At 38.9% G+C, this 16,881-nt stretch overlaps 2 protein-coding genes across 2 annotated transcripts; one reads left to right on the plus strand and one right to left on the minus strand.

Annotated features, from left to right (window-relative positions):
* Nucleotides 1-3,219: 3,219 nt before the first annotated feature.
* Nucleotides 3,220-10,231, minus strand: chrnd (cholinergic receptor, nicotinic, delta (muscle)). Its single transcript, XM_017452657.3, has 12 exons — nt 10,072-10,231; nt 8,745-8,890; nt 8,524-8,568; nt 7,884-7,993; nt 7,654-7,809; nt 7,447-7,562; nt 7,175-7,375; nt 5,700-5,811; nt 5,487-5,601; nt 4,520-4,730; nt 4,169-4,287; nt 3,220-3,532 (listed from the first exon to the last, which is right to left on the minus strand). The coding sequence occupies exons 1-12, from the start codon at nt 10,121-10,123 to the stop codon at nt 3,350-3,352; spliced, it is 1,566 nt and encodes a 521-aa protein (XP_017308146.2). The 5' UTR covers nt 10,124-10,231; the 3' UTR covers nt 3,220-3,349.
* A 1,286-nt stretch (nt 10,232-11,517) lies between these two features.
* camk2n2 (calcium/calmodulin-dependent protein kinase II inhibitor 2) lies at nt 11,518-14,428 on the plus strand. Its single transcript, XM_017452658.3, has 2 exons — nt 11,518-12,120; nt 12,425-14,428. Exons 1-2 carry the CDS (start codon nt 11,952-11,954, stop codon nt 12,493-12,495), a joined length of 240 nt encoding a protein of 79 aa, XP_017308147.1. The 5' UTR covers nt 11,518-11,951; the 3' UTR covers nt 12,496-14,428.
* Nucleotides 14,429-16,881: the final 2,453 nt, after the last annotated feature.

Genomic DNA, 16,881 nt, shown 5'->3' on the forward strand with positions numbered 1-16,881 from the left:
AGTAGACAGCTTCAGCACATTTCTCCAGTGGAACATCAGTGATGGTGCTTTCTCAGTATTTCCTATTAGTGTCAATACTACTGTCACATTAGTGAAGTCCACAGTGCTATCATCCACACCTTCTTCACAAATCCATCCTCATCATCATCATTGTCCTCTTCAGCCCTCCTCCTGATGATGCTCCTCGACTCCTCGTGCTGGAGGCTGAGAGCAGATGGAGGGAGCAGACTGGAGGCAGTTCCTCACAGACCCAGATTGAGCCTCAGTGTGTCAACATGAATCATACACGAGGCTCTCGAGCGACCCTCAGTGCTATGACAACACTGCAGGTTCCTTATCACCTCCAGCACATGTTCTCACACCACGGAGAGGCAGATTGCCACCTGCTGGACAGCATCGGATGTGCAAATCATTCTGGATAGCACCTTCATCCTTTAGTTCACAGGTTCTCAACCCTGGAGAACTTAGCGTCCTGCACATATTAGTGTTGGGAGCAGGGTTCTCCAGGACCAGGATTGAGAACTTGTGCTTTAGTTGGATAGAGAATCTGAACTTATCTTTATGGATGACATCGTAAAATAAATCTCTGACCGCTAATATTCATGAAACATTTGTACCCTTGGTAATGTTTCCCTCCTCAGGAAAACTGACCGTGGTCCTTTAGGTCTAATTATGTGTTCTGGATTCTGATTGGTCAGAAGGTGTTGATTAATTAAAGCATCATAGGTTTATATTAATGCACTCATTATCGCTAATACCTTATCGTTTCTATAGTAACACTTGTACGGCGGACGCTCCACTAATAATAAATGGGTTAAATAAATTGTTGTTGTTTTAAGTTTTTTTTTTTTAAAGTAAGGAGATGTTTATTTAACTCCTTATGTATGGAAGGAGTCTCCAGTGTCAGTGCTGTGTAACACTCAGAGGTAAATCTGTAACTTTAAGTGTATTTGTTGGTAAATTGCTGTGGTATGAGAGGAATAAAACACACGGTGATGTGCTGTCATAGAAAAATAATCTTCAGAGTATTTACAGTATCTCTGCTTCATCACCTCCTTGCTTGAACCTTCTTCAAGTATAGAGGTTCTTGAGTGATTCCTTAATGGTTCATTGGATAATTAAGGATTCCTAGCTTCTAAAAAGTGGGTTTTTAGATAGAAACTTCACCACAGAGAAAAACATAAACATTCTGATTATTTTAAAAAACTATTTATTTAGCTTTTGTGATTTTTTTTATCTTCATGTGGAACCTGCTTTAACTTTCACCGGTAGATTTGTTCTATTTTTATTTATTTATTTTGTATTTATTTATTTATTTGGTGGGTTTTTTTTTTTTTGGTGGCATTTCTTTCCTCACAGGGATGTGGAGTGGTGAAAAAGAGCTCCGCAGGATGCGTCTGTCTCCGTCTCGGTCTCCGTCTCGGTCTGCCTGAGAGACGTTTCAGCTCCTTTCATCCCTGCATCGTTGCTTATGCTGCACAAACAGCATGATAAACAAACGCCCCCGGACCGAGTTCAGGGTTTAATGTGCGGAGGGGGAGAGTGAGGTGTGCACTGCGCTGCCTGCTGAGTCTGAGTGGGAGGACGACGTTTTCAGAGGTTTCAAGAGATGCCAGGCGTATTTATTTAATGCCCCCCTCCCTCTGTCTCCCTTCCAAAATGTGCATTTTTTTTCTCCTGCAGAAATACTGAGTTCTTCTTGACAGCTGTTTTCAAGTGCGTAGGTGGTGCTAGCGTTTAAAATATTTAGCATTTATTTCCTTTTTTTCTTTCTTTTTCAGGAGACGTAAAGCCTACACGGGATAAAATGCATCAATTTAAAATGCATCAATTCAGAATGCATCAATTTAAAAGGTCATGGTTCGTTTTAATGAGGGTCTGCTCAATTACCTAGTACTGCTTTAGAAAGATAGGACCTTCATACGTTCACAACAGCCCTGGCGTTTCACCGAGAACTCTTTATACACCACTTTGTAAGATGTTTGGAGTTGCATCAACATTTTACAAACAAAATCATTTGAAAAGAGAGAGTTTATTCCCGCACCGCTTCACCTCTAAAATTAAATAAGAATTTCAGATATACAGACAGCTGTGTATCTCAAAATATTATTGATATTGTTCAATAAACAAACGCAAATTTTCCAAACTACAGTATATGACTGTTCTCTTGAGAAAACTTTTAAGGTTTTAAAATACTGTTCACCAAATATTACTTGTAGGGGTGCCAATAATTGAAAAATACACTACTACAAACAAATTTTAAATAGTATAGTGCAATCCCATAGGTTTAATGTTGTGCTGTAATTTCCAACCTCCGACTAGGAAACGCCTACAGTACCCGGAAACGTCTCCTCAACTCCCGAGTTCAGCAAGTGACATCGAATCCACATGGCCGCTCACAGCATCAACAATAAACACAGCAGTGCTTCTTACATTTAAATGAGTTACACTGACAACATACAGATATATTCGCTTGTTAAATCCGTAACACTGAATGTACTCACTGTTCTGCAGAAAATATACCTCACTCATCACAGTTTGCTGGCTAGCTTGTTGCTAACAAGTGTTTGGAACGACGACGTGATCGACGTGTATGACGTCGTTTAAAGGTAAGTCGATATATCACTCATTTTGTTGAAGGACGCCAATATTTCTGGAGTTTACTCTACATCAAGTCAGGCTTGTAAAGCTGTGAGAAAGGGAAAGCTGTATGGCTGATTCACGTACTGTATCGTATATATCAGTAAAGGGGTCTAGTGAGAACGGAGAATGTGACAACAGAACTCAAACACCTCAATGTTCACTTCACTTCTGATGAATTGAAAGTCAATTAAGAGTAAAGCCTTCTGTCTCCGAGCGGGTAATAACTCTCGTCCGTCGCCATCATTCTGCAAACCATCTGCGTCATTAAACTGTCAAGTTTACGCTTGACTTTGACAACATAATTGAACCTTCTCACATTGTGAGCAGCTGCTGTAGCATCTCATCACCTTCTGCGAAACTTTATACACCATAATTCACGCAGGTCTGAGTTCTGACTTCAGACGTACTGACTGACTTTATATCATTATTAGCATTTTATCATGCAGGGTTTATCTGTTGAATTGTATACACAATATACACCACTTAAAATGGACGCCAAGTGGCTAAATTCCACCCGTACTGTTTAACTCAATGCAGTAAAAATGAAAGTTAATTAATTCATATCACAATCATAAGTAAACTCCAGGTCTGGTTTATTTACTGTAAATTCTCAACATACAGTACACTGAGAAAACTATAGCAAATTGAATCAAGCATAAATAAATGGAAGAACCCAAGCAAAGTATTCCTGGGTGTCGCTGATGAATCACATAAAGCGTTTGTCTGCCTCATGGTAAGTGAACGCGTCTCCTTCAAATGGAAGAGGAGGCGGATGGTTGTAGATTCCAGTAAGGAAGATGCATATGGTTCCGACGGTCATGGCGGGAGTCACGATGTAGAAACAGAGACGGTCCACCGTCCTGGCGATCCCACTCCAGTTATCCTTCTCCTGCAAAACACACGAGTCCCCAAAGGCAGATCAAATCGAACCATATTACTGCGATGTGTCGACTGCAAAGGAGTCGACTCTTTGAGTCGGATCTTTTAGGCGAGTCGAAGCAATATTTACTTTCGTTTAAAAAGATTTGATCAAAACACCATAAAAATGAAAGTGCGATTTTGAGAATCGCAAAAAGAGAGATTTAATATTGATAAACAAAGACGAATGACTTTGGATGGTTTTGTAGAATAACGAGTCGTTTGGGAGCTGAATGAACTGAGTCAACTCTTACTGCTGAGTGAACTGGTTCACGGAAAAGAGCCATAATTCCCATCACTGGTTACTATGTAGTATAATTCCCCTAATAATTTTTTGTTGTTGTTGTTTTTACTAGCGCTTAGCCCATTTATTCTGATGTTCTATATTTTATTGTTCCTGCTTTCAGTCATTAATAAACTTTTGACGGATATTTTACAATGTCCCTTTCTTTGAGAAATATAATTGGTCAGTATTGTATTAGTGTCTGATGAAATAAATTCATACTTTTGGGGGGGGGGGGGGGGTTTCTACATTATCAAAAACACCCAAATAGTTCATGCAACACGTCACACTGCAAAGTCTCACGTCTCTGAGTGCAGCTCTCACCTCGTTATAGTCATTTTTTTTATGCATGTGCTTGACGATGTAGTTCGCTCCTTCCACAGCCGGCTTCAGCTCGTTATACAGCTGATCGGTCAGCTCCGAGTCGCTGCTCGATTTATACACTGCGAAGAAAAAAAGCCACTGACAAATCCTACGAATCATCCAGCAAGCAAGTAATCTCCAAGAAGAAATTTGAGAAATATATTATTATTAAAATGTATTCTACATCAGATACTGAGCTTTTTTTTTATTATGGCTGCATATTTAATTAAAGGTACAGTAAGAGAAATTTTGACCAGAACAGAATAAAAAGGTTTTTGTTCATATGGTACAGTGACCCACTGTGGTACTGACCGGCGGTGGACGTGGGCCTCGGGGGCAGGCCGTATCTCTCTGACTGCTTCTCAAACATCAGGTCACTCCGGGACTTGACGCTGTAATACTCCTCAGCTTTGGCGATGTAACCCACAGAGCTGGAGCGTCTGGGCAGCGCCCCCTCCCACCTCGGCTCGCTGTCATCCGGACGCGACATGCGGAGGACACGAGGAAGCTTCTCCAGGAAGAACTGGTTAATGACAGTAATTTTATTTAGTTGGTTGTATATTAAGTAGTGTGTATCTCTGTGTGTATATTAATTCATTATATTATTGTTATACACAGTATATATTATTAAAAATATACACACGAAAAGAAAATTCCTGTCTCCTTCTGTTTGTAAAGTTGGGAAAAGAAATGTAAACATTTCCATTTTGATTCATAGTTAAATGATTGCTGTGATGAAGTGCCCTCTAGGGTGCCCTTATAGTGTATAAAATGTAACAAATAGCCCTCTATGGTGCCTGTATAATAAGACATAATGAAGTGCCTTCTGTTGTGCCCCTACAATAGGGAAAATGTGATAAAGTGCCCTCTAGGGTGTCACTACAATAGAGAAAATGTGATAAAGTGCCCTCTAGGGTGCCCCTATAGTAGATAAAACATAATGAAGTGCCTTCTGTGGTGCTTCTACTGTAGATCAAATGTGAAAAAGTGCCCTCTGGGGTGCCCCTATAGTAGATAAAACATAATGAAGTGCCTTCTGTGGTGTTCCTACTGTATATCAAATGTGATAAAGTGCCCTCTGGGGTGTGCCTACATTAGAGAAAATGTGATAAAGTGCTCTCTAGGGTGCCCTTATAGTAGATAAAAATGTGATAAAGTGGCCTCTAGGGTGCCCCTTTGTGTGAGGAAAGATGATGGCGTGCCCTCTAAGGTGCCCTTAGGGTAGATTAAACAGAAGGTACCCCTTCTGAGTGTTGAAGTGTCCTAATGGGTCACTAACCTCTTTGGTCCACATGGTCATGAAGTGTGTGCTGGGGGTCCTAAAGTGGAGGTTCAACACGATGACACAATTCAACACCACAACAGTGACCAGAACCATGATGAACATCAGATACCTGCGAGAACAACATCCAGGTTCCTGATCTTCTCATTTCTCTACATTATTAAAGCTGCTATAACTTTAACTACATTTCCTTGGGCTCATCTTACTCACTTGACGATCAGCGGAACAGCCATGGAGGTCTCGGGTAAACGCTGCGATATCAGGAGCAGGAACACAGACTGGGCCAAGAGCACTGAGATGGACAAGGTCATCTTCTCACCACCTGAACAGTGTGACAAAAACAAACAAACAAACAAACAAACAATCAAAGCCTAAATCAGAGGGAAATGTAGCCCTTCTTCAGATATGAAAGATTTTTCCTAAGCATTAGTGTTACAGGTTCAATCTTTTAAGCGTTACAAAGTTACACATCACTTCTTTAATAGTTACAATGATACGAACTGTTTCTTTAAAAGTTATAAGGTTACAAATCATTTATTTAAACATTACAAAGTTGCAAATATTTTTTATTACAAAGTTACTAATCTATTCTTTTAAAGTTAAAAAGGTACTAAAATCCCCTCTCCAACTCTTACAAATTGTTTCTTTAAATGTTACAAAGTTGCTAATTGCTTCTTTAAAAGTGACCTAGCTACAAAACACTTCTTTAAGTGCTACAAAGTGGCAAATCACTACTTTAAAAATTACAACGTTATAAATCCCTTCTTTAAAAGTTACAGGTTGCTTCTTTAATACTTACAAAGTTAAAAATTGCTTCTTTAAAAGTAACAAAGTTTAAAATTGCTTCTTTAAGAGTAGAAGTTAGAAGCCACTTTTTTAAAAGTTAACATGTTACAAATCACTTCTTTAAAAGTTGTAAAGTTGAAAACTGGCTCTTTAAAAGTTAAAAAGTTACTTCTCTATCTGTTACAACTTTAAAAGTTTCTTTAAATGTGACAAAATTACAAACCACTTCTTTAAGTATTACAACGTTACAAATCACTTCTTTGCAAAGTTACAAATCGGCTTTTTAACAGATACAAAGTTACTAAAATCACTTCTCTAACCGTTAGAAATCGTTTCATTAAATGTCACAAAGTTACCAATTGCTTCTTTAAAATCACCTCTTTAAAAGTGACAAATGTGCTTCTTTAAGTATGTCTTTAAAACATTACAAACCCATTAAAAGTTACAGATTGCTTCTTTAAAAATTACAAAGTTACCAATCACTTCTTTAAGAGTTACAAAGTTTAAAATCACCTCTTTAAAAGATACAAAGTTACAATAAAAGATAGTATGTTACCCTTCTTTAATAATTATATAACATTAAAATATCTTCTTTGATAGGTACAAAATTAGTCATCAATTCCTCACCTTGTCACTTCATGCAGTCCTCCCCCTGTGATTGTTAACTCTCAGATATGTTTCAGTGGTGTAATATTGAGGTGTTTATATCATTATAAGAAAATAAAAATAATACTGGCACATGTGGGAGGCCAGGAGCACGATCCACAGTAAAATGGTCTAACACAACTTGCTTGCAATAACACCGTTCTACCACAGAGGGCTCCAGAATCCCCCACATTCCCAAATGTGGGGTAAACCTGACCGTGTGGTCGTGAATGGAAAGGGATATGTTGACTCACTGTCTGCAGGCAGGTAGTACACCAGCGAGGCCAGGAAAGAGATGAGCACACAGGGGATGATGATGTTGACGATATAGAACAGAGGCTTGCGTTTGATGATGAGGTAGAAGGTGATGTCTTGGTGCTTGTTGCTGTCCATCGGGATGCTCTTGTAGATGTTTCTTCTGGCAGGTCTGTGAATGATCTCCCATTCTCCATTTTCTGAGAGATTGAAAAACATTTAACAGCTAATCGAAAGCAAAATAATATATTTAAGCGTGATTCATGTTTACCTGTGAATCCTTCAGGGTCGATGATGATCCACTCCACGCGGTAGCTCTTCTCGGTGTCAGGATCCTGCTCTTCTTTTAAATTTAAGCTGATCTCTTTGGCATTGTATGTTAAAGAGCTGAAACGTTTAGCATAAAGACATGTTGGATTTGACGTATAAAGTGAATGTTGGTGTTTTGTTGGTGATGATGGTCAATGAAGCAGCAGACCTGAACTTTAAGGTGCAGTTTTGCCAGTCAAAAGGAAAATAGTAGACGTTGATGGAACAGGAACTACGGAAGATAGCAGGAGGCAACCAGTAGACAAACCCGGTGGAGTCCACCAACACGTTACAGTAATAAGCCACCTCGAACTGGGCGTCGTTACTATCGCAGACAGAAACACGAATTATGACTTTTTAGACTTTAAGCCGAAGTACGTCATCACAGAGACGTCTTACTTGTTCTCCAAAACGATCTCTGGAAGCCACACCATGCTCGATGGAAGACGCAGGACACTGATGTCATCAAACTCTGACGTGTTCCACGCAAGCCTGTGGTCAGTCCAGCTCTAATCGTAATCACGAGGGAACCAGAATCAGAACTCTGTTCTAACACCGTTCAAAAAGACTTATTTAAAGCTTCTTGGTGGAACTTTGTGGCTCTGGATGTGAACATTAACCTTCGAAAATGTAACCTTCAGAAATTTTTTTGGTTTGTGCCTTTTTTGTTCTTAGTTCTATGAAGAACCACACAACAGAGAATTTTGTTCCAAGAGAGGAGTCCAGGTAGAACCCTTCTGAAAAACTACTGTGGAAATGACAAAAGGAATGCTTTTTTGAAAAATTATATAAGTTGTGGCTTTTAGAACCTTTAAGATTTCTCCCGTTTGCCAGTCTGGGTAGACCATTAAAGGTCCTGTAAACACTCAGTAATCAACTCTGAACTTTTCAGAGGGTTCTAAGTAGAAAACTTTTATTTTTAAATGTAAAGTTTTTCTGGATCATATAAACGGTTATAAAGTTACGGCTCTAAGCCCAAACATTGTGCTGTTTCCTCTGAAGAAATCTGAAAGGTTCTATGCAGACCTGGCGGACTTACGTGTTCCATCCACACATTTGTCAGTAAAGTTTCGCTGACTTCATTCTGTCACGGAGAGATTCAAATCAGAATAAAGTGATGTCAACAGATTTTAGTGTGACAAGAAAATGTTTCGATGAACTTCTGAGGATGAATAACTCCAATAAATCAGTATAATGATAAAAAATTAAGGATAAAGTGATAGTGCTCGGGACTACAGCTCTGTATGAACACCCACTCACCAGGGAGATGAGGTTGGAGAGCATCAGTGAGAGATAAATCATCACCGCCTCGTCTTTGTTTTGAACTGGACGCAGTTCTTTGTTGTATCCGCGCTCTTTTATCAGGTGGTTGATGAGACGCTCCTCCTCGTTCCTGCCGCTGCATCCTGTGTGTGAGACGTGAACATTTATGTGCTTTATATCCTTCATCGTGTAAAGGATCATGTAAAGGATCGTGTAAAGGATCGTGTTAAGGATCGTGCTAAGGATCCTAAGGCTCAGAAAGTTTCCATTTCCATTTCCATAGTGTCATGAATTAAATATCAGTAAGGGCTGTAAATGCTACAAATGGTGAAAACTTGAACAGCTCCTCTCTCTTATTTTGCTTTCTTATATATATATATATATATATATATATATATATATATATATATATATATATATATATATATATGAATGCTGCATTCTAAGATATGACGTTCTTCGGAGGTTCTTACCTTCCTAGATGGATTTTACTTGGAACCGTCTCTATAAGAGAAACTCAGGTTCCCTATACTCTTTTGAAGATATAGGTTACAATGCACACACCAAAAAAATTCGTATTGGTTCTACAGTTAAGAGTGTGCACACTTAAAAACAAAAGTGCCGTAAAAGTTCTGGTAAAAAAAATTAAAAATAATAAAAATAAATAAATAAATAAATAAATCATTATTGACTAATCAGTTAATTAGTTACATAATTAATTACACACGATTCCCTTTTTTAAAATAAATTATTATTATTTTTTTTTTACCAAGTGATAAATGAAATCTTTATGCCCTGAAAACACATTAAAATAAATGAAGCTCAGAGTACACCTCAAAATTCTTATTAAACTGGAGGACTGAACCATTTCCGTCTTTTCGGCGGGGGTGGGGGGGGGGGGTGTCCTTAAATATGGCGTGTTCTGTGTCTGAGTTCCTTTCTTCTGTTAGTATGAGCTTATTTATAACTGTATTCAGAATTAAATTTTAAAACTAACCACCAAAACACACATTCTGTTGCAGTATTATTGCAGCTCACGCTGTGTATTGAGTTACACGATTCCATAAAACTTTTCTGCATATTAAAACCTCAACATGGAGAACAATATTGGAGCTGGAACACATTCTAATCATGTCTAGTTTTAAAAGTCAGGAACTTGTGAGCTCTGAAATGCGTGTTAAACTGTACATCAAACAAACAAACAAACAAACAAAATATAGGTAGTTTAGACCTGAGATTTGTGCTTTGAAAGAGTGTGAAACGTACATATGCACTGGGGAATGGAATTAGTTTGATTAGTTTAAGTAATCAATTGTTTTCTTACCTGACAGAAAGAAGGAGAGCAAAACTGGAAGCAGATAAAAAACTAACTTCATCTTCTTTCCGTGCTCTTTTGTGACTTCTGATTATCTCTTGTTGTCTCTGATTGTGTGAATGTGAATGTGAACTCTGCTGGACTGACTCGGACAGGTGGCAAAAAAAAAACACAGTGAAAAAATAGACACACGAGCTCTCACTTCCGGTGCTGAGTTACAGTGCGCTGGAGGGGGAGGAGAGGAGGAGAGTAAGGGACACACTATTTTGCTCTATTAATTGCACAGACACACAAGAGAATTGAGATTTTTATCTAAATGCATCCAGCAGGTGGCGCTATAGGATTGGTTAAAATAGATCCTCAGCTTCCGGTTTCTGTAAACCCCGAGCACAGCAGGCCAGAGGCGAGCTGGACATCAGCTGTTGTTTGCATTTCTTCACGACTCCGAACTTCTGAGCGCTGAATTTGGTGTACAGTAAAACCTCAGAGCTGAATTCAGTGTGTAATCAGCACCAACTGGTTTACAAGCAGCCGGATGTATATGAGCACTGGTTAGTGGGTAGATTATATAAACACTGGAAAACAAATGTCAAAGTGTCTACACCTTCAAAACAATAAGTACTGACCCCTATCCTTCCTTGTCCTTGTCAGAGAAGTGGTATTTGAGCCTTTGGCGTGTGTTTATTACTCTGAAAAGTAATTAAAGGTACAATAGTGTACCTTACGGTCCGGTACTATCAGTTTAAAGGTATTCCACATTCACAGTACCAGTACATAACACATACACAGTACCTGTACAAAAGATATACATAATATAGATAGATAAATAGATAGATAGATAGATAGATAGATAGATAGATAGATAGATTGGTTGGTTGGTTGGTTGGTTGGTTGGTTGATTGATTGATTGATTGATTGATTGGTGGATATTGGGGGTACCAGGCCAGTGAAAAAGGACCCTACAGTTTTTTTCTTTCTTCCCTGTTTTTGTTTGTTTGTTTGTTTGTTTGTTGTTTTCTAGCGTAGACGCTGCTGTCCGAGGTGCTGAAGGTTAACACCTGCATTTCAAAAACTTTTCACTGCATTCACAGATTACAGAATTCATACACGTCAAGTTTAATCAGATAATGAACCGAAAGAAATATCAGCTGGCATGTGGGCACTCCTGGAAGATGTTTTATTGTCTGTCTGTCTCTCTGTCTCTTCTGTTTATTCATGCTGTCTTTTATTTTCTTTTGTTTCTCTTTGCATTTCTTTTCTTACTCTCTTATCAACAGATTATAGTTAGATTTAACGACGTGGAACTTCCGAGAGACGAGTTCCTGTTCTCACCTCCATGATAGCAGCTATAAACTTTTGCTCCCTCACCAGCCCCCCCCCCTCTCTCTCTCTCTCTCTCTCTCCCTCACTCTCTCTCACTTTGTTTAAATTCCTGCTTTCAGTCTATTTTTTCCCTTTCTCTATCTATCTATCTATCTATCTATCTATCTATCTATCTGCCTGTGTTATTTCTTTATTATGTTATTTCTTTCTTTATGCCCCCCCCCCGGCTATAAACCCGGATGAATGACTTCACTTTTCCGCCTGGGTGTTCCTTTATGGTCTTTGGGATCTCCCTGCGTTTTTCCACCAGAGCTGCGTGTTATCACCACCACCAATCCCTGTATCTCTCTCTCTCTCTCGCTCTCTCACTCTCTCTCTCTCTCTCTCTTTCTCTCTCTCTCTCTTTCTCTCTCCCCCTCTCTGTTACCATAACAGCTCATTGAGTCCGGATTCAGAGAGAACGCACGCTGCTGGAGTTGGAGTTTACACTCAACCCGACCGAGCCCGAACCCGAACCTCTCGTTTTCTCTCTCTCTCTCACTCCTTCTTTCGTGTCCTCCTCAGCCATGTCCGAGGTTTTGCCCTACAGCGAGGGGAAGATGAACGGCTACGGACCGGACGACGAGGTCGGACAAATGTCGTTCAGCTGCCGGCTGCAGGACACCAACTCGTTTTTCGGCGCGTCGCAGTCAAAAAGGCCGCCGAAACTCGGACAGATCGGGCGGGCAAAACACGGTGAGTGACTCGGGGATGCCCAGAAGGGGATTTTGGTCTTTATCAAATAGAAATATATTTTTAAAAGAAAGAGAACTCACAATTCTACCCAATGCGTTTCTCGCATGGCACAATGCGCACTGTGGTGATGAGGATAATAATTGTGGTATTTATTTATTTATTTATTTTAATTTATTTACTGTCGGACAATTCACATCATCATCATCGTCATTATTATTATTATTATTATTATTATTATTATTATTATTATTATTATTATTATTAATTTGAATTAAGCATACTCATGGTTTCTTCTCTTTCTCAGTGGTCATTGAAGACGACCGAATAGACGAGGTGCTGAAAGGCATGGCGGATAAACCGTCCCCCGGTGTGTAGACCCTCCTGACGCCTAAGAACCCTTTTTTGCATTTAATCACCGGTTTGATGCGCCGCATGTAAAGCAGTGAGGAGCGACTGAGAAGCCTCTGAGGATCAGGATGCTGAGAGCGGACTGAGGAAGAGATGATGATGATGATGATGGTGATGATGATGATGATGCTGATGGACTAACATGACATGACCGCGGGCGTATGGGTTTTAGGGGTGAAAAAAAATAAGTGGAATTTTCTTTCCAAGCTGCTGGTTTAGCTTATAGGCCTACTTCTCCAAACTAAACCCATCTAGATTAATCCACCACCTTCATCACAGCGATGAGAAGAAGTCCTGCTCGGGGTCCGACTTCATCCGTCATCACGATATCAATTCAGTATCGGACATCGGTGTCGGTTTTAGCAGTGCCACGTTTCACATCGATGTAGCTGCGTTCACGTGCTGTCGAAGATCATAGGAATAAATTACGGGTCACGAGCTCACAAACGACGCAACACTGAGTTTTAATAGTGTAGAAAAAATAATGAAACGCAACAGTTGATGATAATTGTGTGCATGCAAAATGCATGACATTTCAACTGTATAAATATACAGCGATATTTAAATATTCATGTGTTAGACTAGAATAGTGTACACTCTTAGAAATAAAGGTACCAAATTGTACTTTTTCTTTTCCTGTCAGTCGGTTGGTAGTCTACCTTCGAAGGTAAGGTACATGTTGTTCATCTTTAATTAAACTTTAAAGCTAAATCAGTGCTCATTCAGCTTCTATTATTATTATTTTTTTTTACAAGCAACAAGAGAAGTACACCTTGGCACCTTTATCTGTCACAGTGCAGCCTGAACATCATTTCAAACGTGTTTTCTGCTTGCTACAGGCTGGCTGTGATGTTCATTACGTAACATCCACACACCATGTTTTTTTTTTTTATTTCCACTTCCGGCTTCTGCGTTATGCCCTAATTACACACTTCCGAGACATATAGGCGCGCTTGAACGTAGCATGAGCTCATTTTAAAGTTCAACATCGCGCGCGCGCGCGCACACACACACACACACACACACACACACACACACACACACAAAGCAGGCCTGGTCCTGATGTGTGTGTCAACCAGAGAAGAAGACATCTGCAAATATGAGAAAATATGTTAATTATATGATAATGATATGATAATGATATGATAATTATCCCCATAAACACCCAGGTTAAGAGCAGATAAACACGAAGTTTACATACAATGCCAGCAAGGATCTAAAAGAACATGGACAAGTATTAATAATCATTCTTACTTTTTTTAAGGACAAGGAGGAGAGGAGTTTATTTTGTTTCATCATTTTTGAAAAACGTTTGGCGTTGTGTATATAGAAAATCTCTTGGTGATTGAGTTTGCATGACCTTTGTGCCAACGCAGGTGTTTGCACCTGTGTCCAAACCCCCTTCTTTTTACTGAAGTTAATATTTGTATTTAATATTTTTTTATAAATAAATATTTGTTACTTAAAATGATATACTAATGTGCATTCAGAGGCATAATAATAATAATAATAATAATAATAATAATAATAATAATAATAATAATAATAATTTAATGTTTCAGATATTTTAATACATCAACATATTATTATTATTATTATTATTATTATTATTATTATTATTGCTTGTTGTTCGAAAACTGAAAATACTGCATTCCATTTTTCCATCATCAAGTCATCTAACACAGTGTTATTTCACTATTATTTTCAGTTATTTATGTATTTATTTATTTTATACTATTCTGTATGGTTTGTTGTGCATGAAATCGTAATTTTTTCCAAATGAATGAGCATTTTTACAAAGAAAAAAAAATCATCTCAGCACTTATGGAGAATGAACCATTGTGTACTCTGATGTCATCTCACTGTACTTGCTGAGTTTAATAAATGGAGACAGAAGCTGTCCAGGCGGTTGATTTGTTCAGTTTTCAAATACTGAATGATTTCCCATCCGAGATGGGCAAAGCGTAAGCTAGGAATAATAAAAAAAAAAGAATTTCAAGCATTTAGTGGATATAATATACCACAATCCTCTTCATCTATAAACTATAACTAAACCAAATATACTCAATTTCAACAGAGACAGAAAAAATATCACCAGCATTTATGACTAGAAGACACACATGACTGGATGAAGTTTTCAAGTTTTATTCAATGTTTAAAATTAGAAAAGAAAACAAACACAATCATGCTTAACAAATACACATCGAGCTCTGTATGAGAGATGATGCACGCACGCAGTTAAAGTCAGTTCCTTCATTAACGACAGCGAGAACCTAAAGCTGTGAATCTGCAGTGATCTTGCTGAATCTACCTGGCAGTACAGTTGAGTCTCTGCAGGGACAAAGCTGAAGAATTTAATCAATCTGGCAACCCGTGCATGAGCGTATTCATCATCACTACTACAGGAAAAACAATAGGTCTAAAGAGCAGCCTAGGGATGTAAGTGAGCATGAGTACATCACTGGGAATGAAAAGATAGTGTGTTCTGAACAGATACGCATCCCAAATCAACAACAAAAAACTTGAAAACAAGGATTATGAACATAAACAATGGATACTAGGGAAAAACCACACAGAATAAGTACTAGGCTGCGGCACACATACACGAGACAGCAATACAAGCTTGACAGTAAGGTGCAGAAACACTAGAACTTATATAGGGGTGTTAATGAGGGTGAGATGAGACACAGGTGCGAGTGCTTGCTGAGACATGTGACAGGTCATGTGACATGCCAGGGCTGATGGGTGATATAGTCCAGCGCCGATTTCAGCATAACCATGACATATTTATTTTTGCGGTTTTTTTTTTTGTTTTTTTTTTTAAAGAAAGGTTCACTGGAGTGATGTAGCTGAGGTTGAGGAACTGTCAGAGCAACAATTCACAGACATTACTTACATTTGTACATCTGGGGTTCTCCAGTGTATACACAGCAAAATCACCAGTGTTGATTTAACACCCACAGTGTTGAATTTACACCCTACAATGTTTATATAAGTCCATTGGACTCAAATGAACACTCTGGGTGTTAATTCAACACTAGGGATTTTATTGTATAGTGGTAGAGTTCATAAAGGGAATAAAAAAAACCTATCTGGTTTAGGCCACTCCCACTTACAGGTTTAAATCCGACTACAGATACAGATGTTCTTGTGTTACACTCGTAATGTTTATCTTCATTGACAAAGCTGCTCCAGAGAGCAACGTTTCCATCATTTGAGCAGCTCCAGTATTACACTTTAACACTCATGTCCGTGTGAACGTTATTTGTTTGCGTTGGTGTCACACCACACTGTAGTACTCCAGTATTTACACTAAGTATATAGATGCAGATGATTCATGTGTGTCTCACTATTCATCTCACTGACACTGAATTATTTATTTATTACCCACATATCAGACATCAAATATCTCAGTAAATTTTCGTCCTCATCAGCCAGTGCCATTTTAATGATCCAAAACAGACACACACACACACACACACACACACACACACACACACACACACACACACACACATACACATCTTCTTACTGATCGTCTCACAAATCGGATAAACATCTCACGAAAAGCCAGCAGATTTCTCCAGCGCTGCTCTAATGACAGCCTGGAGCTTTTCAGAAGCGCTGTAAATGCTTTAATAAACAGCACATGTGGGAAAAGCACAAAGCGGTTCGACAGGAGGGAGCTGACGGCCCTTTTACGTTTTACTCCACTGCGTTAAAATTGTCATTAAAAACGTTCTGAAGCTGTCACGAGCTGCCGCATTAACGTCCTAACGGCGCAGACTGAGCAAACAACTGAAGAGATGAATGAATGAAACTGAACCATTCTGTAGAAACAGAGGAAACTAATGAGCACATACTCTGAAATCAGCACGTGCCAAAAACGTCGTGATGAAAAGAAAAACAAACAAACAGCATGTTGAGAACAATTCAGCGTCGCCTTTCACACGTGTTCTGCTGACGACGTTCAAGAATGAATCCATTCTGGTGTTATTCTAGCAGTGCGAATTATAGGCTATTCAAAACACACAACACACCATCCAGTACGGTGTTCCTCAAGGTTCTGTATCAGCACCGCTCCTGTTTTGAATCTACGTCTACGGGAGATCTCATCCAGGGAAAAAGATCCATCGTTTAACGGATGACATAAAAAAATACTCGATTCTTCTCTCTGTTCAAGCTAATTAGATGAAAACAAACAAAAACATAGCTTGTCGTGTTACAGAGAAACCGCAAAGACCAAATCTCGCTCTTGGTTTTGGGTTTTCTTTGACGGCGTAAACGATGTTCTAGATATCGAAATATCAAACGGAGAATATCAAGTGTTCCGGATGGTTCTGTATCAGCGCC

Source organism: Ictalurus punctatus, chromosome 23, assembly GCF_001660625.3.
Source record: "Ictalurus punctatus breed USDA103 chromosome 23, Coco_2.0, whole genome shotgun sequence".
Lineage (NCBI taxonomy): Eukaryota > Metazoa > Chordata > Actinopteri > Siluriformes > Ictaluridae > Ictalurus > Ictalurus punctatus.